At 35.2% G+C, this 24400-nt stretch overlaps 3 protein-coding genes across 3 annotated transcripts; all 3 read right to left on the reverse strand.

The window, feature by feature from the left end:
• Nucleotides 1-3325: 3325 nt before the first annotated feature.
• Nucleotides 3326-4683, reverse strand: LOC116124804 (topless-related protein 3-like). Its single transcript, XM_031410544.1, has 4 exons — nt 4619-4683; nt 4423-4524; nt 3857-4015; nt 3326-3596 (listed from the first exon to the last, which is right to left on the reverse strand). Exons 1-4 carry the CDS (start codon nt 4669-4671, stop codon nt 3431-3433), a joined length of 480 nt encoding a protein of 159 aa, XP_031266404.1. The 5' UTR covers nt 4672-4683; the 3' UTR covers nt 3326-3430.
• A 1340-nt stretch (nt 4684-6023) lies between these two features.
• Nucleotides 6024-14211, reverse strand: LOC116124833. Its single transcript, XM_031410595.1, has 10 exons — nt 14090-14211; nt 9844-10023; nt 9648-9749; nt 9081-9239; nt 8646-8820; nt 8081-8229; nt 7229-7408; nt 7033-7137; nt 6468-6626; nt 6024-6204 (listed from the first exon to the last, which is right to left on the reverse strand). The coding sequence occupies exons 1-10, from the start codon at nt 14209-14211 to the stop codon at nt 6024-6026; spliced, it is 1512 nt and encodes a 503-aa protein (XP_031266455.1).
• Nucleotides 14212-14958: 747 nt separating this feature from the next.
• LOC116124829 (importin subunit alpha-1a-like) lies at nt 14959-17307 on the reverse strand. Its single transcript, XM_031410589.1, has 7 exons — nt 17098-17307; nt 16195-16291; nt 16012-16103; nt 15783-15914; nt 15415-15600; nt 15138-15301; nt 14959-15043 (listed from the first exon to the last, which is right to left on the reverse strand). The coding sequence occupies exons 1-7, from the start codon at nt 17305-17307 to the stop codon at nt 14959-14961; spliced, it is 966 nt and encodes a 321-aa protein (XP_031266449.1).
• Nucleotides 17308-24400: the final 7093 nt, after the last annotated feature.

Below are 24400 nucleotides of genomic sequence, written 5' to 3' on the forward strand. Positions count from 1 at the left end.
ATATTCAATAAAATCATTTAGTATATGGATTATCTGTATTGTTTATAATGAGTAAAATGGTCTTGGAACTTGTTTTGTTTATAATGTTTGGTTGATTCCAAACGGGGAATGATCCCCGCAGAGATTCCTCACAAAGTCAATGAAAAATTCTACGAACTTGTTATGTGGGTGCAGTAATTTTGTCTGAAAACAAACGTTATTGAATAGAAATATGGAGCTCATGGAAATGTCAAGATCAAGATGGTCCATTGCTACCTACAAACATGATGAGGCAGTGACAGCCTACAGGGACCCAATTGAGCCTTGATTTTTCGTTTGGGTCAATCAGATTCAGCTTCTCCCTGTCAAGTCTTTCTCCAGTTGTAATTCAAATCTCCTTCTTCTGGGTGGGTGGACCCATCACATTCGTGGGATCCGGATCCAGATTCACATAGTTAGTGGTAGCAAAAATAGGGTTATTTACATCTTCTTCCTTAAGGTTTGGGATATGAAAATTTTAGTATAATAAAATAAGACTTTTAAATAAAAATTTATCTTATTTACATATTATTAAAAATGAATAAAATATATGTATTAAAAAAAGTAAAAAATTGGATATTTTAAAATTTTTACATTACTCATTTTGGTTTTTGCTTTGATAATTTTTTGTATTTATAATTGCGATAATTTCCAATAACATTAGAATAAGAAAACAAATATATTATAGACATTTTATTGAAAAGTCACATCTGAGTCATCTAACTAGACTAAACTGTTTATATTCTATAATGCTAAAAGTAAGTACAACTCTCAACTTTAAGAATGAAAGCATAGCTAACTCATATAAATATGATGTGAAACTTTCTTAGTTTATTATATAGGTGGTTGCCATATGAACGATCTAACAATTTAGATCACCGTTTTGGAATTTGGAAGTAGGTAAAGTTAGTGTTAGTTAGAAACTACCACAAAACTTATAACGTGAAACTTGTAAGCCTAAAATGTAAAACTTATGATATGCATCTTTATATGACTATATCATAGCTTTGGAATTTCTAAGTGATTAGACAAAAAGTTTCATATTATTTCTTCTAATTTCCATGATATAATACAATTACGTATTATTTATTTACTATTTGGGTAGGACATAAATTTTCTTCTACTATTCTAAAAACTTAGCTAGACTACTCTTAACTTGGTTAAGAGAAATTAATGGTATGTTGTGTCTTCAGGAAATTAAATACAATCTCATTTGATTTAAATTTTAGTAATTTTCTGGTTATACTATAAGTTTTCCATTTAAGCAATATAATTGATAATAGTTTTCAAAATACAAAATTAGAAAATAAATAAATAAATAAAAGAAGAAAGAAACTAATAAAGAACTCTTCGAACGAATATCAAACAACAATTATATTTGTTTTAGGTTAGAAGGATATAAGATCTAAAAATCAATTCCTGAGGAATATTAAGTGATTTGATAATTCTTATAAGCTTTAATTTCCTTTTGAAATTATGAATTTAATTGAATTTAACTTCATTTAATTTTTGTCTACTTGAAATAAACCTGAGGAGAACGAAGATTTCAGTTGATAGGATCACCTTGTCATGTGGGCGTGGACGTTTGCATATAAAAAGATATAAAATACTAAATATGCTAGTAAGAAACTTAAAAAAATAAAGTGGGTAATTTAATTTTTTATTTTTTTCACTCAAAACATTTATTTAATGAAAAACAAAGGCATCTTTTTCTTATGTCAAAAGTAATTATAGGTCATGCGTCGCCTCTCCAACCCATTCTGGTTGTGGCTCAGTTTGATATTACCCTACGGCCCAGAGCATAGCCCAATATGGAATTGTCACATATTTTCAAGAGGGATTTTGGGCTATATCACTATTTTACAGGATAGAGAGGATAATAGACCGGATTAGAACCGGATATCTCCTGGGCCAGGCCCAAATCCGATCCATGATAAAGGCATAGTCCCAGCCCGGGCCCGTCACGAAAATACATGAGTGGTTACTCTAGTCATATTATATTCAAAAATTTTACTTTTCTTTAACAACAAAGGAGTGGTTATACAAGTAAAAAGAAAAAAAGGCTTGTGTAGGTCTAAGTAATTAGGAACACCTGTTCGACAGTTAACTAAATTCAACTTTCGGTAAAATCTTGATGGAGCACTGCCCAAATGTCGGATTAGCACAAAGCACCACATTAATTTTTATAGAGCTCACTAACCAATAGAAGCGTCAATCCATCCGCACTCAGCTTCTCATATATCTGTAAAATCAAACCACACATCAATTAAATTAAATTGAGGGTGGGATCAAGTGAAAGCAACTAAACTATTGGAACTGATTCTAAATGATATATTATAGAATTCACTAAGCAATCACTTTGTTATACTTGACACATAATTTTGCAATTATAGTTGAGCAGAACAGAAAAGAGTGAGAATCATTACACAAGGTGATATACCATCACCCATAACAACTACCCAAATGTGAAATAGTAATACTAAGTCTACCATCCAATCTCACAAACCTTGAAGTGACAACTCGTAAATAGGTCACGTCTGCTTGTTATAAGTCTCACATGTCTAATTGCAAGCTGCTATGTCAGGGATTGTAAGACTGTGTTATAGATCTAGCATTACTCCTTTACCAGTGAATGGTCAAACAACATATATCGGCTACCTATAGGATAAAAGAGAAAAGATATCACATATGAATTTCAATTCAGAAAGAATAATCTGACCTTAAATTATTAGGAGGTTGCCTTATCATCATATATCAAACATGCCCACTACTAGAAGCCTCACTCAACATACTTACAGGATCAGCTGTAAGGACAAAAGCGTCAGCCCAGGATAGATGCCCCATTTGAGGATTTGGATCTATGCAGTTCATGTAAATAAAAGATAAGTAACCTCCCTCTTCCATGTAAACTAGAAAACATTATCAGCCTTTGTGAAGCTCAAATGGAATTGAGCATTTTCTTAATAAAATCATAAAGCTTTGATTTCCGAGATGTTGTTGGTTAAGAATAAAATTTAGTAAGAAGTTATTTTATTATGTGCTGGCCCTAGAATTACAGAAAAATTAGGGTTGGGATGGGAAGAATTAGTCGATGTGTTCATATTGATGAGAGAAGAAAACACGGTGAAACTTGAAGGTGTCATTTTGGCTGAAAGAAAGAACCCAAACATGTGTTTCAGCTATTGCTAACAAGAAATATTAGTGATTCTATTCTACCTTGAATCTCAGTTTATGTGGTGATCAAAGTGTTAGTAATCAGTATTATATTATACCTGAAAAATAATTTCTAAAAAGGTTTTATAAGAGGAAAAATAAGAATATCCCATACAAAGAAGAACATAATTGTGCCCTATATCATGTTCTCCTAAAACTAAATTTAGGTCCTCAAATTTAACAACTGGCCGCAGCAGCTTCATTGGGTAGATTCATTGGCTGGCTTTGCAACTGCTGCAACAGGAAGAATCAGAGGTGTAGGTGCAAGAGGACCAAATGGAGTTGTATATAAATGGTCAATAAACAGTTTCTTAACGTCAGGGTTTGGCCTTGGGTTCTTGCCGAACCGGAGCTCCCACTTCAAACTGCATCAAAGAACAACTCATGTATTAAACACTTGGGTATTTGGCCCCAACCTTTCATAGAAACATACAGCAAAAACACAGAAACGCAGCTCCACTTTATAAGAAACAAACAGAACAATAAAAAGGTATACTTCATAAGCAGGCTTCATGATAAGCATAATGAATAAATGAAAAAAGACAAAAAGGGATCATTTATGGCAAAACTAGATAGAAATTAGAAAACACATAATTGTATTTTATCATGTATTGCATCACTTTACCCATGCTTAATCAGAGCCCACAATCTTGATGACTTCATGGAAGGAAAGGTAAGCTTATTGAGGAAAAGTGGGTTTGCTTCTATCAGTTTTTTTAGCGCTATCAACATTATAATACGAGCTGTCTTGGTGTCACCATACTTGGGCAGCCGCTCATTTTCCCTGAATTGAATTTGGAGAAGGATAACATAAGAAATGTAATTAGATACACCAAGAGTCATAAACTAAAGAAATACAAGTCGAACAACCAAATATGCCATACTACAACACTTGCAAGCACATGAAATCATAAAAAAAAAGTGATGCTCTGATGGGTATACAGAACAGTATGAAAAGTAAAGAAATAAAAATCTTGCAGTAAATGGAGGTTGGTCTTCAATAATAAAAGGAAGAACTCTTCAACTCAGCCAAGCTTTTTACATAAATTCTAATTGAGTTAAGATTCCTATTTTCTCAAAAATTTGAATAATGACTATTGCATTTACTCGGGCAAACTGATCATAAACATATTCAAACTTTCAATTTATAGCTCATTATTTAAGAGGAAATTTAGAACCACCAAAAATTACCTCAAACTGAAAAACTGTGTAACTTCTTTATACAGTTCCTCATTAAATGTAGAGAACACTTCTAAATCAGTCCCTAATATTTTAGCCTTTGCCTTGTCCTGCCTGTGATATGATTTAAGGCAGAAAAAATTAATACTTCAAAATTAAAGACAAAACTATAAAAAAAATTTCACAGATAAATGCAAATTACATATACCTATCAAGTGCCTCAAGATACTTCTGCTTCCTAATTTCAAAGAAAATCTTCATAGAATATTGGTTATCATCAACTTTGGTAAATCCTGACAAGTATTTCTCAAATACATCCCATTCTCCGGATTGAACTTTCTCGTCGAAGTACTTCATGTTGAAATAAATCCCTGATTCTTGCTCAAGCCTACCCAAACATGGAATGTAACATCCTTTATTAAATATGAAATTCCAATTAAACAGTTTTCAACCAAAACATCCAATTGAAATATTTGCTAAGGAAAGAACACTCTCCAACCAACCAAAACCATTGCTACGCAGATTTTGCCAACTTGTAAAATTCTATTTGACTAAGGAGGTTCCCCCGAGTCCCTAGCATAATTCATACATAAACAGAAGAATTGAGCTTATCAGACGATTCTCTTAACTTGTATCTACAGACGTTGGGACGTGTTCACGGACATAAAAAATCATGAAAGGACTAAATTTGCACAAATTTCAATGTATTTAATACAACTAAATTTTTGCCTTTGCATAAAACTTTCCGATAAGCAAAAAGACACCAACATAGTCCAATTTTTTTGTTAGCAAAACAAAATCAAAAGGAAACTTCAGACACACATTTCACCACTTAAACCACTCTAACAAAGCCAAAACTCCAAATTTCTCAACCAAACCAAACCTACCCCTCCACCAATTTCAAAAATCAAAACTTAAACCTCACAAAATCCCATAATTCCCCCAAAACGCCTAAATCCAACATAATCACACAACCGCCAGTTCAAAACCAAAACTTTCCTACACCAAAACAACTTGACATGTGGAAATGAAGACGAACAAACAGAGAAATGAAGCAAAGCTTACTTGTGAGCAGACTTCTCGAATTTCTCTTCTTCGAGAAACTGGAGTATAAGAAGCACCAATGCTTTGCTCATCTGCCAAGGTTTGGCATCAATTACATCGTCCACACTTCCCGACTTTTCCATGCTTTTACTAGCAGGATCAACTCCATCCTAAAAGAGAAACCCAAGATAAAAAGCAAGGAATTGACCAACTTGCTGAAGCTAAAATAGGCAAAAACAAAATTGAAGCAATAAAACACAGTAAAGCACAAGGAAAAATCATTCCCTAGATAGACTTTACACAAACTAACATGTTCCTAGCCTAATCAGAACACAACAGACAAATAATTTTCTGAAAGGAGTAAGAAAATCAAATCATAAGTACACAAGTATATAGCAAAATACAATGACTGGAGAAGGTATGACAGGAGAGCTCCATTTAACTTTACAACTTTACAATTGACAGGATTAACACTCAAAACAGCAGAATTGGCAGAAACCCAACATTACAAAATATGCATTAGTCAATATGGTTAAAATTTGCTTAAATGATAAGGATGTGGAGTATTATCATACACCGTGTGCTTCAAGTGACGTATAAGAAGCTGGCTTTCCAACTGCTGCAACAGGATGATTGAGCGGTGCAGGGGCAAGAGGACCAAAAGGAGGTATACATGGATGGTCTGTGAACAGTTTCTTAACGTCAGGATCTAGCCTTGGGTCCTTGCTGAACTGGAGCTCCCACTTCAAACTGCATCAAAGAACAACTCATGTATTAAATACTGGGTATTTGGCTCCAACATTTTCATTGAAACATACAGCAAAAACACGGAAACGCAGCTCCACTTATAAGAAACAAACAGAACAATAAAAAGGTATACTTCATAAGCAGGCTTTATGTTAAGCATAATGAATGACCCAAAAAAGAAAAAAAAGAAGGGGATCATTAATGGCAAAACTAGATTAGAAATTAGAAAACACAGTTGTATTTTATCATGGATTGAATCGCTTTACCCATGCTTAAACAGAGCCCACAATCTTGATGACTTCAAGGGAGGAAAGGTAAGCTTATTGAGGAAAAGTGGGTTTGCTTCTATCAGTTTTTTGAGCTCTATCAACGTTATACTACGAGCTGTCTTGGTGTCACCATACTTGGGCAGCTGCTCATTTTCCCTGAATTGAATTTGGAGAAGGATAACATATGAAATGTAATTAGATACACCAAAGAGTCATAAATTCAAGTAATACAAGTCCAACAACCAACAATGCCATACTACAACACTTGAAAGCACATGAAATCATAAAAAAAATGATGCTCTGATGGGTACAGAAAACAGTATGAAAAGTAAAGAAATAAAAATCTTGCAGTAAATAGAAGTTGGTCTTCAATAATGAAAGGAAGAACTCTTCAACTCAGCCAAGCTTTTTACTTAAATTCTAATTGAGTGAAGATTCCTATTTTCTCAAAAATTTGAATAATGACTATTGCATTTACTCGAGCAAACTGATCGTAAACATATTCAAATTTTCAATTTATAGCTCATTATTTAAGAGGAAATTGAGAATCAACAAAAATTACCTCAAACTGAAAAACTGTGAGATTTCTTTATACAGTTCCTCATCAAATGTTGAGAACATTTCTAAATCAGTCCCTAATATTTCAGCCGCCTTTGCCTTATCTTGCCTGTAATATGATTTAAGGCAGAGAAAATTAATACCCTAAAATTGAAGGCAAAACTATAAAACTTTCACTGATAAATGCAAATTATGTATACCTATAAAGTGCTTCAAGATACTTCTGCTTCCTAATTTCAAAGAAAATCTTCACAGAATATTGGTTATCATCAACTTTGGTAAATCCTGACAAGTATTTCTCAGCTTCATCCCATTCTCCGGATTGAACTTTCTCGTCGAAATACTTCATGTTGAAATAAATCCCTGATTCTTGCTCAAGCCTACCCAAACATGGAAAGTAACATCCTTTACTAAATATGGAATTCCAATTAAATAATTTTCAACCAAAACATCCAATTTGTAATATTTGCTAATGAAAGAACACTCTCCACTCAACCAAACCCAACACCACGAAAATTTTGCTGACTTCTAAAATTTTGTTTGACTAAGGAGGTCCCCCTGAGTCCCTAGCATAATTCATATATAAACACAAGAATTGAGCTTATCAAACAATTCTCTTAACTTGCATCTACAGATGATGGGACGTGTTCACGGACATAAAAAATCATGAAAAGACTAAATTTGCACAAATTTCAATGTACTTAATACGACTAAATTTTTGCATAAAACATTCCGTTAAACAAAAAAACCCCGACATAATCCAATTTTTTTGTTAACAAAACATAATCAAAATGAAACTTCAAACACACATTTCACCGCTTAAACCAGTCTAACAACGCCAAAACTCCAAATTTCTCAACCAAACCAAACCTACCCCTCCCCTAATTTCAAAAATCAAAACTTAGACCCCACAAAATCCCATAATTCCCCCAAAACACCTAAATCCAACATAATCACACAACCACCAGTTCAAAACCAAAACTTTCCTACACCAAAACAACTTGACATGTGGAAACGAAGACGAAAAAACAGAGAAATGAAGCAAAACTTACTTGTGAGCAGACTCCTCGAATTTCTCTTCTTCCAGAAATTGAAGTATAACAAGCACAAGTGTTTTGCTCATCTGCCAAGGTTTGGCATCAATTACATCATCCACACTTCCTGACTTTTCCATGCTTCTACTAGCAGGATCAACTCCACCCTAAAAGAGAAACCCAAGAAAAAAAGTTTACAGTAACGAATCGACCAACTTTCTGAGGCTAAAATAGGCAGAAAAAAAAAAAATTGAAGCTAGAAAACACAGTAAAGCACAAGGAAAAATCATTCCCTAGGTAGACTTTACACAAACTAATATGTTTCTGGCCTGATAAGAACACAACAGACAAATAATTTTGTGAAAGGAGTAAGAAAATCAAATCATAAGTAAACAAGTATATAGCAAAATACGATGACTGGAGAAGGTCTGACAGGAGAGCTCCATTTAACTTTACAACTTTACAATTGATAGGACTAACACTTGAAACAGCAGAATTGGCAGAAACCCAGCTTTACAAAAAAGGCATTAGCCAATATGGTTAAAATTTACTTAAATGATAAGGATGTGAAGTATTATCATACATCGTGCGCTCCAAGTGACGTATAAGAAGCTGGCTTTGCAACTGCTGCAACAGGATGAATGAGAGGTGTAGGTGCAAGAGGACCAAATGGAGTTGTATATAGATGGTCAGTAAACAGTTTCTTAACGTCAGGGTTTAGCCTTGGGTTCTTGCCGAACCGGAGCTCCCACTTCAAACTGCATCAAAGAAAACCTCATGTATTAAATACTGGGTATTTGGCTCCAACTTTTTCATAGAAAAATACAGCAAAAACACAGAAACGCAGCTCCACTTTATAAGAAACAAACAGAACAAGAAAAAGGCATACTTCATAAGCAGGCTTCATGATAAGCATAATGAATGAATGAAAAAAGAAAAAAAGGGATCATTAATGGCAAAACTAGATAGAAATTAGAAAACAAATAATTGTATTTTATCATGTATTCCATCACTTTACCCATGCTTAATCAGAGCCCACAATCTTGATGACTTCATGGAAGGAAAGGTAAGCTTATTGAGGAAAAGTGGGTTTGCCTCGATCAGTTTTTTGAGCTCTATCAACATTATGCTACGAGCTGTCTTCGTGTCACCATGCTTGGGCAGCCGCTCATTTTCCCTGAGTTGAATTTGGAGAAGGATAACATAAGAAATGTAATTCGCTACGCCAAAGGGTCATAAACTCAAGTAATACAAGTCGAACAACCAACAATGCCATACTACAACACTTGCAAGCGCAAGAAATCATTAAAAAAAAATGATGCTCTGATGGGTACACAGAACAGTATGAAATGTAAAGAAATAAAAATCTTGCAGTAAATGGAGATTGGTCTTCAATAATGAAAGGAAGAACTCTTCAACTCAGCCAAGCTTTTTACATAAATTCTAATTGAGTGAAGATTCCTATTTTCTCAAAAATTTGAATAATGACTATTGCATTTACTCGGGCAAACTGATCATAAACATATTCAAACTTTCAATTTATAGCTCATTATTTAAGAGGAAATTTAGAACCAACAAAAATTACCTCAAACTGAAAAACTGTGTAACTTCTTTATACAGTTCCTCATTAAATGTAGAGAACACTTCTAAATCAGTCCCCAATATTTTAGCCTTTGCCTTGTCTTGCCTGTGATATGATTTAAGGCAGAAAAAATTAATACTTCAAAATTAAAGACAAAACTATAAAAAAAATTTCACAGATAAATGCAAATTACATATACCTATCAAGTGCCTCAAGATACTTCTGCTTCCTAATTTCAAAGAAAATCTTCATAGAATATTGGTTATCATCAACTTTGGTAAATCCTGACAAGTATTTCTCAATTGCGTCCCATTCTCCGGATTGAACTTTCTCGTCGAAGTACTTCATGTTGAAATAAATCCCTGATTCTTGCTCAAGCCTGCCCAAACATGGAATGTAAAATCCTTTATTAAATATGAAATTCCAATTAAACAATTTTCAACCAAAACATCCAACTGTAATATTTTCCAAGGAAAGAACACTCTCCACCCAACCAAAACCATTGCTACGCAGATTTCGCCAACTTCTAAAATTCTGTTTTACTAAGGAGGTTCCCCTGAGTCCCTAGCATAATTCATATATAAACACAAGAATTGAGCTTATCAGACGATTCTCTTAGCTTTTATCTACAAATGTTGGGATGTGTTCACAGACATAAAAAATATGAAAAGACAAATTTGCACAAATTTCAATGTACTTAATATGACTAACTACATGCTTGGTTTAATATTTTTATCCCTATTCTGGATCCTATTCTCCAAATAATGTTTAGCACACTATTCTACAAATATTACCCTATTTTTTTTAATTACATTTTAACCCCATAAGGTTATTAATTTCACTAAATACCCCCTGAAAAAAAAGTTCAAAAATTAACAAAAACACCCCCATCACCCAACTTGTCAGATTCCGGCAACCACCGTCGGTGATAGCCGGAATCTGTACAAACGGCCTAACTTCCGACCAGAAATGGCTGGAAGTTCACCGCTGTGGCTTTTTCAGGCTAGATCCACCACGGATCTGGCCGGAAAAGGCCAGATCTGGCCGTCAACGAAGGCCAAAGAAATGGCCGTCGTTGACCGAAAACGACGGCCACATCTTTAGCCGTCGCTAACGGCCAAAGATGGCCCTCGTTTGGCCTTTTTCGGCCGTCGACGGCCATAACAGACCGTAGATCTGGCCTTTTCCGGCCAAATCCACCATGGATCTGGCCGGAAAAGGCCATAACGGCATGTTACGGCACAGATCCGACCGGTCTGTGCCGTAACGAAATTTTTAGGTCAGATTTCGGCGGTGGTGGCCGGAATCTAACACTGCAGGTGGTTGGGGTGTTTTTGTCATTTTATATGTTAGGGTCTTTAGTTAAATTAGTAAACCTAAGGGCTTTTTCACAAATTTTTAAAATTTACCTCGTAATACCCCTATCCAATAACCAAAATCCTATCCAATAACCCAATACTATCCCTAAAATCCTATCCAAAATACTAAACCAAATGCACCCTAAATTTTTGCCTTTGCATAAAACTTTCCGTTAAACAAAAAGACACCAACATAATCCAATTTTTTTGTTAACAAAACAAAATCAAAATGAAACTTCAGACACACATTTCACCACTTAAACCACTCTAACAAAGCCAAAACTCCAAATTTCTCAACCAAACCAAACCTACCACTCCCCCAATTTCAAAAATCAAAACTTAAACCTCACCAAATCCATAATTCCCCCAAAACGCCTAAATCCAACATAATCACACAACCGCCAGTTCAAAACCAAAACTTTCCTACACCAAAACAACTTGACATGCGGAAATGAAGACGAACAAACAGAGAAATGAAGCAAAGCTTACTTGTGAGTAGACTCCTCAAATTTCTCTTCTTCGAGAAACTGAAGTATAAGAAGCACCAATGCTTTGCTCATCTGCCAAGGTTTGGCATCAATTACATCGTCCACAATTCCCGACTTTTCCATGCTTTTACTAGCAGGATCAACTCCACCCTAAGAGAGAAACCCAAGATAAAAAGTTTACAGTAACGAATCAACCAACTTGCTGAAGCTAAAAAAGGCAGAAACAAAATTGAAGCAATAAAACACAGTAAAGCACAAGGAAAAATCATTCCCTAGGTAGACTTTACACAAACTAACATGTTCCTGGCCTAATCAGAACACAACAGACAAATAATTTTCTGAAAGGAGTAAGAAAATCAAATCATAAGTATACATGTATATAGCAAAATATAATGACTGAAGAAGGTCTGACAGGAGAGCTCCATTTAACTTTACAATTGACAGGATTAACACTTGAAACAGCAGAATTGGCAGAAACCCAACATTACAATATATGCATTAGTCAATATGGTTAAAATTTACTTAAATGATAAGGATGTGGAGTATTATCATACACCGTGTGCTTCAAGTGACGTATAAGAAGCTGGCTTTCCAACTGCTGCAACAGGATGATTGAGCGGTGCAGGGGCAAGAGGACCAAAAGGAGGTATACATGGATGGTCAGTGAACAGTTTCTTAACGTCAGGATCTAGCCTTGGGTCCCTGCTGAACTGGAGCTCCCACTTCAAACTGCATCAAAGAACAACTCATGTATTAAATACTGGGTATTTGGCTCCAACTTTTTCATAGAAACATACAGCAAAAACACGGAAATGCAGCTCCACTTATAAGAAACAAACAGAACAATAAAAAGGTATACTTCATAAGCAGGCTTTATGTTAAGCATAATGAATGACCGAAAAAAGAAAAAAAGGGATCATTTATGGCAAAACTAGATAGAAATTAGAAAACACAATTGTATTTTATCATGTATTGCATCACTTTACCCATGCTTAAACACAGCCCACAATCTTGATGACTTCAAGGGAGGAAAGGTAAGCTTATTAAGGAAAAGTGGGTTTGCTTCTACCAGTTTTTTGAGCTCTATCAACATTATACTACGAGCTGTCTTGGTGTCACCATACTTGGTCAGCCGCTCATTTTCCCTGAATTGAATTTGGAGAAGGATAACATATGAAATGTAATTAGATACACCAAAGAGTCATAAACTCAAGTAATACAAGTCCAACAACCAACAATGCCATACTACAACGCTGAAAAGCACATGAAATCATAAAAAAAATGATGCTCTGATGGGTACAGAAAACAGTATGAGAAGTAAAGAAATAAAAATCTTGCAGTAAATAGAGGTTGGTCTTCAATAATGAAAGGAAGAACTCTTCAACTCAGCCAAGCTTTTTACTTAAATTCTAATTGAGTGAAGATTCCTATTTTCTCAAAAATTTGAATAATGACTATTGCATTTACGCGAGCAAACTGATTGTAAACATATTCAAATTTTCAATTTATAGCTCATTATTTAAGAGGAAATTGAGAACCAAAAAAAATTACCTCAAACTGAAAAACTGTGAGATTTCTTTATACAGTTCCTCATCAAATGTTGAGAACATTTCTAAATCAGTCCCTAATATTTCAGCCGCCTTTGCCTTATCTTGCCTGTAATATGATTTAAGGCAGAGAAAATTAATACCCTAAAATTGAAGGCAAAACTATAAAACTTTCACTGATAAATGCAAATTATGTATACCTATAAAGTGCTTCAAGATACTTCTGCTTCCTAATTTCAAAGAAAATCTTCACAGAATATTGGTTATCATCAACTTTGGTAAATCCTGACAAGTATTTCTCAGCTTCATCCCATTCTCCGGATTGAACTTTCTCGTCGAAATACTTCATGTTGAAATAAATCCCTGATTCTTGCTCAAGCCTACCCAAACATGGAAAGTAACATCCTTTACTAAATATGGAATTCCAATTAAATAATTTTCAACCAAAACATCCAATTTGTAATATTTGCTAATGAAAGAACACTCTCCACTCAACCAAACCCAACACCACGAAAATTTTGCTGACTTCTAAAATTTTGTTTGACTAAGGAGGTCCCCCTGAGTCCCTAGCATAATTCATATATAAACACAAGAATTGAGCTTATCAAACAATTCTCTTAACTTGCATCTACAGATGACGGGACGTGTTCACGGACATAAAAAATCATGAAAAGACTAAATTTGCACAAATTTCAATGTACTTAATATGACTAAATTTTTGCATAAAACATTCCGTTAAACAAAAAAACCCCGACATAATCCAATTTTTTTGTTAACAAAACATAATCAAAATGAAACTTCAAACACACATTTCACCGCTTAAACCAGTCTAACAACGCCAAAACTCCAAATTTCTCAACCAAACCAAACCTACCCCTCCCCTAATTTCAAAAATCAAAACTTAGACCCCACAAAATCCCATAATTCCCCCAAAACATCTAAATCCAACATAATCACACAACCACCAGTTCAAAACCAAAACTTTCCTACACCAAAACAACTTGACATGTGGAAACGAAGACGAAAAAACAGAGAAATGAAGCAAAACTTACTTGTGAGCAGACTCCTCGAATTTTTCTTTTTCCAGAAATTGAAGTATAACAAGCACAAGTGTTTTGCTCATCTGCCAAGGTTTGGCATCAATTACATCGTCCACACTTCCCGACTTTTCCATGCTTCTACTAGCAGGATCAACTCCACCCTAAAAGAGAAACCCAAGATAAAAAGTTTACAGTAACGAATCAACCAACTTGCTGAGGCTAAAATAGGCAGAAAACAAAATTGAAGCAAGAAAACACAGTAAACACGAGGAAAAATCATTCTCTAGGTTGACTCTGCACAAAGTAACATGTTAATGGCATAATCAGAACACAACAGACAAATATGATTTAGGTTAAAATATATCAGAACTATTATCAAATTAAATCAAATTAGTTCAATCAAAACAAGTTTAAACTTCATAAAACATTAAAGGAAGGAAGCAACTGAAACGAGTAAATACAAAGCTGACCTTTTTCTACAGAACCAGAAAGGATGTAATAAAAATCAACCAGAAATGTCAGTAGAAAGAAGGGTAAGGTCAAAAATACATGCAACACATCCAAAGCTATCAGCGAAGGATCTATTTTTTGGAAATAAGAGTGAAAATAACAAAAATTCCTGGTGGAACATCTTCCGTGATGCATTTTAAATGTTGAGTTTTAAAAGACTCCAAAACAAGTAGTAAATGCGTTTCAAGTAAAGATGAAGATGAAAACAAAACCAATAACTCCACTAGAATTTCACAAGATTTTTGGTCTTTGTGAATAAGAGTAATGTGCAAGCAAATAAAGATAAAACAGCATTTATTTTACTTGCTTAAAAAAATAAACTATCTCTTAAGCATATAGCAATCAAGACATAAATTATCCTTCAAAGCACATCATACCTGAGTTTGCATATCATCCCCAGTGGCTATATCATCAACAGTTTGAAGAGCAGGCATGAGCACTGAATGAGAAGGATGCCTGAAAAAAGGTACATGAGAGCTCTGATGCACAACAAAACAATAAAAGCACATTGAACAACCAAAGTACTTCATATAACTAAACTAGCACTCACATTAGAAATTCAACCAGACGAGGGCACACACCCGCTTCAATAACAGCTTGGATTTTTTCATTTGTACCATCAGAAAGATATGAGAGTGCCCAACATGCAGCAGTAAAAACTTCTTCATCATTCGAATTAATAAGACGTGCAAGAGCTGGAAGTGCAGGCTTAAACTGTTTAGAAAAACAAACCAAATGACTACCCATACAACATAGCAATAACAAACCCACATGTAAGGATTTTACATATTAGGACTAGAGAAGATAATTATAATGCCAGATCAAACCTGATCAAAAGGTAGCTGAGGCTTGCCTCGACAAAAAATTGAAAGCGTCCAAGTAGCCTTGCTGAGCATGGAAAGCTTTGCATTTTCATTCAATTGTGCCAAAAGAGGCTGCAAAGCTCCATGGCCAAGAACAAGATCACAGCATCTGGGAGAGTCACCAGCAACATTACCCAATGCCCACACAGCCTGTGTGTTAAATAACAGGAAAAGGTGTCAATAGAACGCAAATACTCACTTTTACAATTATAGCCTGGCTAACAGTTCAGTTCAACCACAACAAGCAATAAAACTCAGTATCAATATAAAAAACACAAAACTAAGGAAACATCAAGAAAAAAAATCAAAAGCAGAATTACTAGAGTAAATACCTGCTCGCGAACATCATCACTAGGAGAACCAAGAAGTTTTACAAATATTGGGACAGCACCATGATCAATAACCACCCTCGTGTTCTCAGATGTCCCAGAAGCAATGTTTTTAAGCACCCAAGCCGCTTCAAACTACAAGAATTAGAAGCAAATTCAAGCCTCAAAATATACAATCTCCATCAGTTAGAATACCGACATATACCAAAAAAATATAAAGTTTCTAACTAACCTGGAGTTGTGGAAAGTCCTCCCTCATAAGAAACTCAACAAAACGTGGAACAACACCAGCTTGTATAACCTCCTCAATAGGTGGGCTGTGTTCTGTCAAAAGACAGAGAAATACAGTTCAGTTGTCATAAAATATGCATAGAAAGAGAATACCAAATGTGCATTACAAGAAGCAACGTCTCACCAATTGAGAGCAATTTCCGGAACTGAGTTGTTGCCTCAAGCTGTAGATTACCATCATCTGTCCAAACACCAGCTACCATAGCTGGTAGATGTTCCAACTGTAATCATGCATTCACTTACTACATGAGAACATTCATCAAACCTTGAACGTTCCAAGCACTTCAAACCCCAAAACTAGAATCAAACCCTTAACAGGAAATCAAAGAAATTAAAATAACCTACATTACCCAATAAAGAGAAGCTCAAATTTCATTGAAATCAAAAAATTCATACCTAATCTCCACAAAGTCAAAATCAATCATAACTATAATCAAATCAAATAAACTCTAGTTCTGTTAAAAAAAAAAAAAAAAGTTTAAACTTCATAAAACATTGAAAAATATGAACCAGAAAGAGCTCTAATTCAATAAAGCTTGATTGCAATGCGTAGTTATCAAACTGATCGATCTTCCGAATAGCAGAAGTATAAGCTCTAGTTTGATCAAAATAAGTTCATACGTCATAAACAGTGAATAAAAAAGAGTTCTAATTTGAAGAAAATTGAAATGATTAATCACGAAAATGACTTTCTCAATTGCAGAAGAATGAACCGCAAAAAGTCACCTAATTCTTAAATACTACACATTTAGGTTAAAACTAATCATAACTAAAATCAACTTAGGTCAATCAAAACAAGTTTAAACTTCATAAAACATTAAAAGAAGAAAGCAATTGAAACGAGTAAATACAAAACTGACCTTCTTTTCCACCAAAGAAGCAAGGATTTAATAAAAAACAACCATATAACTACAAGTTCTAATCCAATCAAAATACGTTTAAAATCGTAAAACATTAAGCATAATGAATCAAAACGAGCACTAATTCAATAAAGCCTAATTGAATAGGTATTAATTACGAAAATGACCTTCTTCTCAACAGCAGAAGCATGAACAGCAGTGGGAAGGTGCTGGTTCTGAAGGCATTCTCGTCGCTTCTTCTGCAAGCTTTCTTCTCTCTTGCTCTTGCGGATCTCCACCATGTTGTCTTCTCTCCTCCGGCGTCCCTCATCCGGGTCCATCGCAACCTTGTAGCGGTTCCGGCGGACCTCGGTACTCTCGCTCGGACTCAACGACATCGCTTTTAAATTTGAATTTGCATTTAAAAAGTGTTAAAACCCTAATACGAAATTATAATTTTAAATAGAGAGGTCGAGAGAGTGAATTCGGGAGAGGCTTAAGAGAGCGCGGGACGAAAAGACCCAAAAAAAAAAAAAAAAAAAAAAAAAAAAAAGGGCTTATATAGGAAAGTAGACATGGATCGGAAGATTATTACGAAAACTGCCATTCAGTTTGAATTTTCAGAAGCTAAAACGGCATCGTGCTGCTTTCGCTGGTTGTGATGACCATGATTTCATTTTTATTTTATTTTTAGGTTGCGTTTGGTTCGGGGTGAAATAAGATAAATCTTATAATCTTTATTTAATTTTTAAGATTTTCTTATTTGGTTATCAAGTAATATAATATTACAGTAATATTTTATTGTAAATAGTGATTACTATTGGTAATATTGGGGGTAATCAGATTACCGTCCCAGGGGGTGCTAATGTTAGATTACCAGGGTAATCATAATTTTTACCCTATTTTACCCTTAATATTTTATCATTCTAGACACATTTGCCCTCATATGTCTACCAAATAACAATTAGCCCAGACCCCCTACATTTGAGAACTTAGCTAAAACACACCCGCCACAAAAAAGTTTAAAAGTTAACAAAATACCCCTAATCATCCAAGACCACCACTGGCCACTGACGAAAGTCATCATATGGGTACAAGACCGGCAAGTGCCGATCAGGACATTTCCGACCATGGATTTGTGATCCATGGCCGGAAACGACCAGATCTAGCCGTTTCATGGCCAAAGATGTGGCTGTGAAACGCCATAGATCTGGCCGTGAAAAGGCCAGATCTTTGGCTGTGAAATTGCAACCGTTTCAAGGCCAAAGATCTAGCCTTTTCACAACCAGATCTATGGCTGTTTCACAGCCACATCTTTGGCCGTGAAATGGCCATATTAACGGCTAGATCTAGCCATGAAACGACCATATTCACAGCCAGATCTGGCCGGATTAGGCCTGATGGCATACGACCAGTCAAATCCGGCTACGCCATTACAGCGGCTTCCGGTGGTGGTGGTGGTTGCCGACAGTGGTTTGAGGTGAGTGGGGGTGACTTTGCTACAAATTAAAGTTGTATATGGTTGGGGTGTTTTGGTAAAATTTCAAATATAGGGGGGGTTAAAAAATAAGTTAAAAAATAATAGAATAAAATAATAATAAAAATAATATTATATTATTATTTTAAAATGAGGGTAATTTAGTAATCTACATAACATACCCACTCATTTATCCTCTCAACGAAACATATTGTTATAACATACCCACCAATTTATTCCAATCGACCAAACAAATTTCTGTAAAGATTCCCTAGTAATCTATCTTTCTAGTAATACAACATTCCTTAATAATATAACATTTCCTGAACCAAACGCTACCATAGTGTTTACTGTTAGTAATATTGGAGGTAATCAGATTACCTTCCCAAGGGATGTTAATATAAAATTACCGAATTAATCTTAATTTTGACCTTATTTTGTCTTTAATCTTTTATCATTTCGGACACATTTGCCCTTATATGTCTATCAAATAACAATTGCCCAGACTTCCTATATTTTAAAATATAGCTAAAATACCTCAGTCACAAAAAAGTTTTAAAGTTAACAAAATACCTCTAGCCACCCAAGACCACCGTTGGCCGCTAGCCAGCACCGCTGATCACTAGCGAAAGTCCATCATATTGGGGCAAGACTGACGAGATCTTGTCGGTCGTATACCAGTAAAGACGTTTCCAACCATAGATTTGTGATCCATGGTCGGAAACAATCAAATCTAAAAACCATAGATCTGGTCGTGAAAAAACCATAGATCTAGTTGTGAAAAGACCAGATCTTTAGTCATGAAACGGCCACATTGTAAAACCCCCCTCCAGTCAGGTATCCTCTGAATATCCCTCAATGAGAATCCCGAGGATACATGTCTGGAGAACGAGTTGTATTTAGAAAAAAATCTGTATAAGGATAATAATAATAATATCCAAAACATGCACATAAAATATCACGCAGGATCTAAACTTATAATTTACAAACTTTAAGAAATTACAGAATCAAAACATATTTATAGGGTGGAAGCTTCCAAAGGGTTCTCTTCTTCCAGAATTGAAGTATAACACCAAGTGTTTTGCTCCCTGCCAGGTTTGGCATCAATTACATCATCCACACTTCCTGACTTTTCATGCTTCACTAGCAGGATCAACTCCACCCTAAAAGAGAAACCCAAGAAAAAAGTTTACAGTACGAATCGACCAACTTTCTAGGCTAAATAGCGAAAAAAAAAAAATTGAGCTAGAAAACACAGTAAAGCACAAGGAAAAATCATTCCCTAGGTAGACTTTACACAACTAATATGTTTCTGGCCTGATAAGACACCAACAGACAATAATTTTGTGAAAGGAGTAGAAAATCAAATCATAAGTAAACAAGTTAATAGCAAAATACGATGACTGGAGGTCTGACAGGAGAGCTCCATTTACTTTACAACTTTACAATTGATAGGACTAACACTTGAAAGCAGAATGGCAGAAACCCAGCTTTACAAAAAAGGCATTAGCCATATGGTTAAAATTTACTTAAATGATAAGGATGTGAAATTATTATCATACATCGTGCCTCCAAGTGACGTATAGAAGCTGGCTTTGCAACTGCTGCAACAGGATAATGAAGGTGTAGGTGCAAGAGACAAATGGAGTTGTATATAGATGGTCAGTAACAGTTTCTTAACGTCAGGGTTTAGCCTTGGGTTCTTGCCGAACCGGAGCTCCCACTTCAAACTGCATCAAAGAAAACCTCTGTATTAAATACTGGTATTTGGCTCCAACTTTTTCATAGAAAACCAGCAAAAACACAGAAACGCAGCTCCACTTTATAAGAAACAAACAGAACAAAAAAAGGCATACTTCATAAGCAGGCTTCATGATAAGCATAATGAATGAATGAAAAAAGAAAAAAGGGATCATTAATGGCAAAACTAGATAGAAATTAGAAACAAATAATTGTATTTTATCATTGTATCATCACTTTACCCATGCTTAATCAGAGCCCACAATCTTGATGACTTCATGGAAGGAAAGGTAAGCTTATTGAGGAAAAGTGGGTTTGCCTCGATCAGTTTTTTTGAGCTCTATCACCATTATGCTCACGAGCTGTCTTCGTGTCACCATGCTTGGGCAGCCGCTCATTTCCTCAGTTGAATTTGGAGAAGGATACCATAAGAAATGTAATTCGCTACGCCAAAGGGTCATAAACTCAAGTAATACAAGTCGAACAACCAACAATGCCATACTACAACACTTGCAAGCGCAAGAAATCATTAAAAAAAAATGATGCTCTGATGGGTACCAGAACAGTATGAAATGTAAAGAAATAAAAATCTTGCAGTAAATGGAGATTGTCTTCAATATGAAAGGAAGAACTCTCACACTCAGCCAACTTTTTACATAAACTAATTGAGTGAAGATTCCTATTTTCTCAAAATTTGAATAATGACTATTGCATTTACTCGGGCAAACTGATCATAAACATATTCAACTTTCAATTTAGCTCATTATTTAAGAGGAAATTTAGAACCAACAAAATTACCTCAACTGAAAAACTGTGTAACTTCTTTATACAGTTCCTCATTAAATGTAGAGAACACTCTAAATCAGTCCCCAATATTTCTTAGCCTTTGCCTTGTCTTGCCTGTGATATGATTTAAGGCAGAAAAAATTAATACTTCAAAATTAAAGACAAAACATAAAAAAAATTTCACAGATAAATGCAAATTACTATTACCTATCAAGTGCCTCAAGATACTTCTGCTTCCTAATTTCAAAGAAAATCTTCATAGAATATTGGTTATCATCAACTTTGGTAAATCCTGACAAGTATTTCTCAATTGCGTCCCATTCTCCGATTGAACTTTCTCGTCGAAGTACTTCATGTTGAAATAAATCCCTGATTCTTGCTCAAGCCTGCCCAACATGGATGTAAATACTTTATTAATTGAAATTCCATTAAACAATTTTCAACCAAAACATCCAACTGTAATATTTTCCAAGGAAAGAACACTCTCCACCCAACCAAAACCATTGCTACGCAGATTTCGCCAACTTCTAAAATTCTGTTTTACTAAGGAGTTTCCCCTGAGTCCCTAGCATAATTCATATATAACACAAGAATTGAGCTTATCAGACGATTCTCTTAGCTTTTATCTACAAATGTTGGATGTGTTCACAGACATAAAAAATGAAAGACAATTTGCACAAATTTCAATGACTTAATATGACTAACTACATGCTTGGTTTATATTTTTATCCCTATTCTGGATCCTATTCTCCAATAATGTTTAGCACACTATTCTACAAATATTACCCTATTTTTTTTAATTACATTTAACCCCATAGTTATTAATTTCACTAAATACCCCCTGAAAAAAAGTTCAAAAATTAACAAAAACACCCCCATCACCCAACTTGTCAGATTCCGGCAACCACCGTCGTGATAGCCGAATCTTTACAAACGGCCTAACTTCCGACCAGAAATGGCTGGATTCACCGCTTGGCTTTTTCAGGCTAGATCCACCACGGATCTGGCCGGAAAGGCCGATCTGGCCGTCAACGAAGGCCAAAAATGGCCGTCGTTGACCGAAAACGACGGCCACATCTTTAGCCGTCGCTAACGGCCAAAGATGGCCCTCGTTTGGCCTTTTTCGGCCGTCGACGGCCATAACAGACCGTAGTCTGGCCTTTTCCGGCCAAATCCACCATGGATCTGGCCGAAAAGCCATAACGGCATTTTACGGCACAGATCCGACCGTCTTGCCGTAACGAAATTTTTAGTCAGATTTCGGCGGTGGTGGCCGGAATCTAACACTGCAGGTGGTTGGGTTTTTTTTGTCATTTTATATGTTGGGTCTTTAGTTAATTAGTAAACCTAGGCTTTTTCACAAATTTTTAAAATTTACCTCGTAATACCCCTATCCAATAACCAAATCCTATCCAATAACCCAAAACATCCCTAAAATCCTATCCAAAATACTAAACCAAATGCACCCTAAATTTTTGCCTTTGCATAAAACTTTCCGTTAAACAAAAAGACACCAACATAATCCAATTTTTTTGTTAACAAACAAAATCAAAATGAAACTTCAGACACACATTTCACCACTTAAACCACTCTAACAAAGCCAAAACTCCAAATTTCTCAACCAAACCAAACCTACCACTCCCCCATTTCAAAAATCAAACTTAACCTCCCCAAATCCATATTCCCCCAAACGCCTAAATCAACATAATCACACAACCGCCAGTTCAAACCAAAACTTTCCTACACCAAAACAACTTGACATGCGGAAATGAAGACGAACAAACAGAGAAATGAAGCAAAGCTTACTTGTGTAGACTCCTCAAATTCTCTTCTTCGAGAACCTGAAGTATAGAAGCAACACTGCTTTGCTCATCTGCCAAGGTTTGGCATCAATTACATCGTCCACAATTCCCGACTTTTCCATGCTTTTACTAGCAGGATCAACTCCACCCTAAGAGAGAAACCCAAGATAAAAATTTACAGTAACGATCACAACCAACTTGCTGAAGCTAAAAAAGGCAGAAACAAAATTGAAGCAATAAACACAGTAAAGCACAAGGAAAAATCATTCCAGTAGACTTTACACAAACTAACATGTTCCTGGCCTAATCAGAACACAACAGACAAATATTTTCTGAAAGGAGTAAGAAAATCAAATCATAAGTATACATGTATATGCAAAATATAATGACTGAAGAAGGTCTGACGGAGAGCTCCATTTAACTTTACAATTGACAGGATTAACACTTGAAACAGCAGAATTGGCAGAAACCCAACATTACAATATATGCATTAGTCAATATTGTTAAATTTACTTAAATGATAAGATGTGGAGTATTATCATACACCGTGTGCTTCAATGACGTTAAAGAAGCTGGCTTTCCAACTGCTGCAACAGATGATTGAGCGGTGCAGGGCAAGAGGACCAAAAGGAGGTATACATGATGGTCAGTGAACAGTTTCTTAACGTCAGGATCTAGCCTTGGGTCCCTGCTGAACTGGAGCTCCCACTTCAAACTGCATCAAAGAACAACTCATTTATTAAATACTGGGTATTTGCTCCAACTTTTTCATAGAAACATACAGCAAAAACACGGAAATGCAGCTCCACTTATAGAAACAAACAGAACAATAAAAAGGTATACTTCATAAGCAGGCTTTATGTTAAGCATAATGAATGACCGAAAGAAAAAAAAGGGATCATTTATGGCAAAACAGATAGAATTAGAAACACAATTGTATTTTATCATGTATTGCATCACTTTACCCATGCTAAACACAGCCCACAATCTTGATGACTTCAAGGGAGGAAAGGTAAGCTTATTAGGAAAAGTGGGTTTGCTTCTACCAGTTTTTTTGAGCTCTATCAATTATACTACGAGCTGTCTTGGTGCACCATACTTGGTCACCGCTCATTTTCCCTGAATTGAATTTGGAGAAGGATAACATAAATGTAATTAGATACACCAAAGAGTCATAAACCAAGTAATACAGTCCAACAACCACAATGCCATACACAACAACGCTGAAAAGCACATGAAATCATAAAAAAAATGATGCTCTGATGGGTACAGAAAACAGTATGAGAAGTAAAGAAATAAAAATCTTGCAGTAAATAGAGGTTGTCTTCAATAATGAAAGGAAGAACTCTTCAACTCAGCCAAGCTTTTTACTTAAATTCTAATTGAGTGAAGATTCCTATTTTCTCAAAATTTGAATATGACTATTGCATTTACGCGAGCAAACTGATTGTAACTATTCAATTTTCAATTTATAGCTCATTATTAAGAGGAAATTGAGAACCAAAAAAATTACCTCAAACTGAAAAACTGTGAGATTTCTTTATACAGTTCCTCATCAAATGTTGAGAACATTTCTAAATCAGTCCCTAATATTTCACCGCCTTTGCCTTATCTTGCCTTGTAATATGATTTAAGGCAGAAAAAATTAATACCCTAAAATTGAAGGCAACCTATAAAACTTTCACG

Source organism: Pistacia vera, unplaced genomic scaffold, assembly GCF_008641045.1.
Source record: "Pistacia vera cultivar Batoury unplaced genomic scaffold, PisVer_v2 Contig157, whole genome shotgun sequence".
NCBI classification, from domain to species: domain Eukaryota; kingdom Viridiplantae; phylum Streptophyta; class Magnoliopsida; order Sapindales; family Anacardiaceae; genus Pistacia; species Pistacia vera.

Coding starts and splice junctions, on each gene's coding strand:
- LOC116124829 (XM_031410589.1), bottom strand. CDS start 17,307: ATGTCGTTGAGTCCGAGCGAGAGTACCGAGGTCCGCCGGAACCGCTAC. Junction 16,292..17,097: donor CTTCTGCTGTTGAGAAGAAG/GTCATTTTCGTA, acceptor GCATGATTACAG/TTGGAACATCTACCAGCTAT. Junction 15,601..15,782: donor GTGATGATGTTCGCGAGCAG/GTATTTACTCTA, acceptor TTTAACACACAG/GCTGTGTGGGCATTGGGTAA.
- LOC116124804 (XM_031410544.1), bottom strand. CDS start 4,671: ATGAAGATTTTCTTTGAAATTAGGAAGCAGAAGTATCTTGAGGCACTT. Junction 4,525..4,618: donor TATCTTGAGGCACTTGATAG/GTATATGTAATT, acceptor ATCATATCACAG/GCAGGACAAGGCAAAGGCTA. Junction 4,016..4,422: donor ACACAGTTTTTCAGTTTGAG/GTAATTTTTGGT, acceptor AATTCAATTCAG/GGAAAATGAGCGGCTGCCCA.
- LOC116124833 (XM_031410595.1), bottom strand. CDS start 14,211: ATGGAAAAGTCGGGAAGTGTGGACGATGTAATTGATGCCAAACCTTGG. Junction 8,821..9,080: donor TGGGCTCTGATTAAGCATGG/GTAAAGTGATGG, acceptor TCTTTGATGCAG/TTTGAAGTGGGAGCTCCGGT. Junction 7,138..7,228: donor TATCTTGAAGCACTTTATAG/GTATACATAATT, acceptor ATCATATTACAG/GCAAGATAAGGCAAAGGCGG.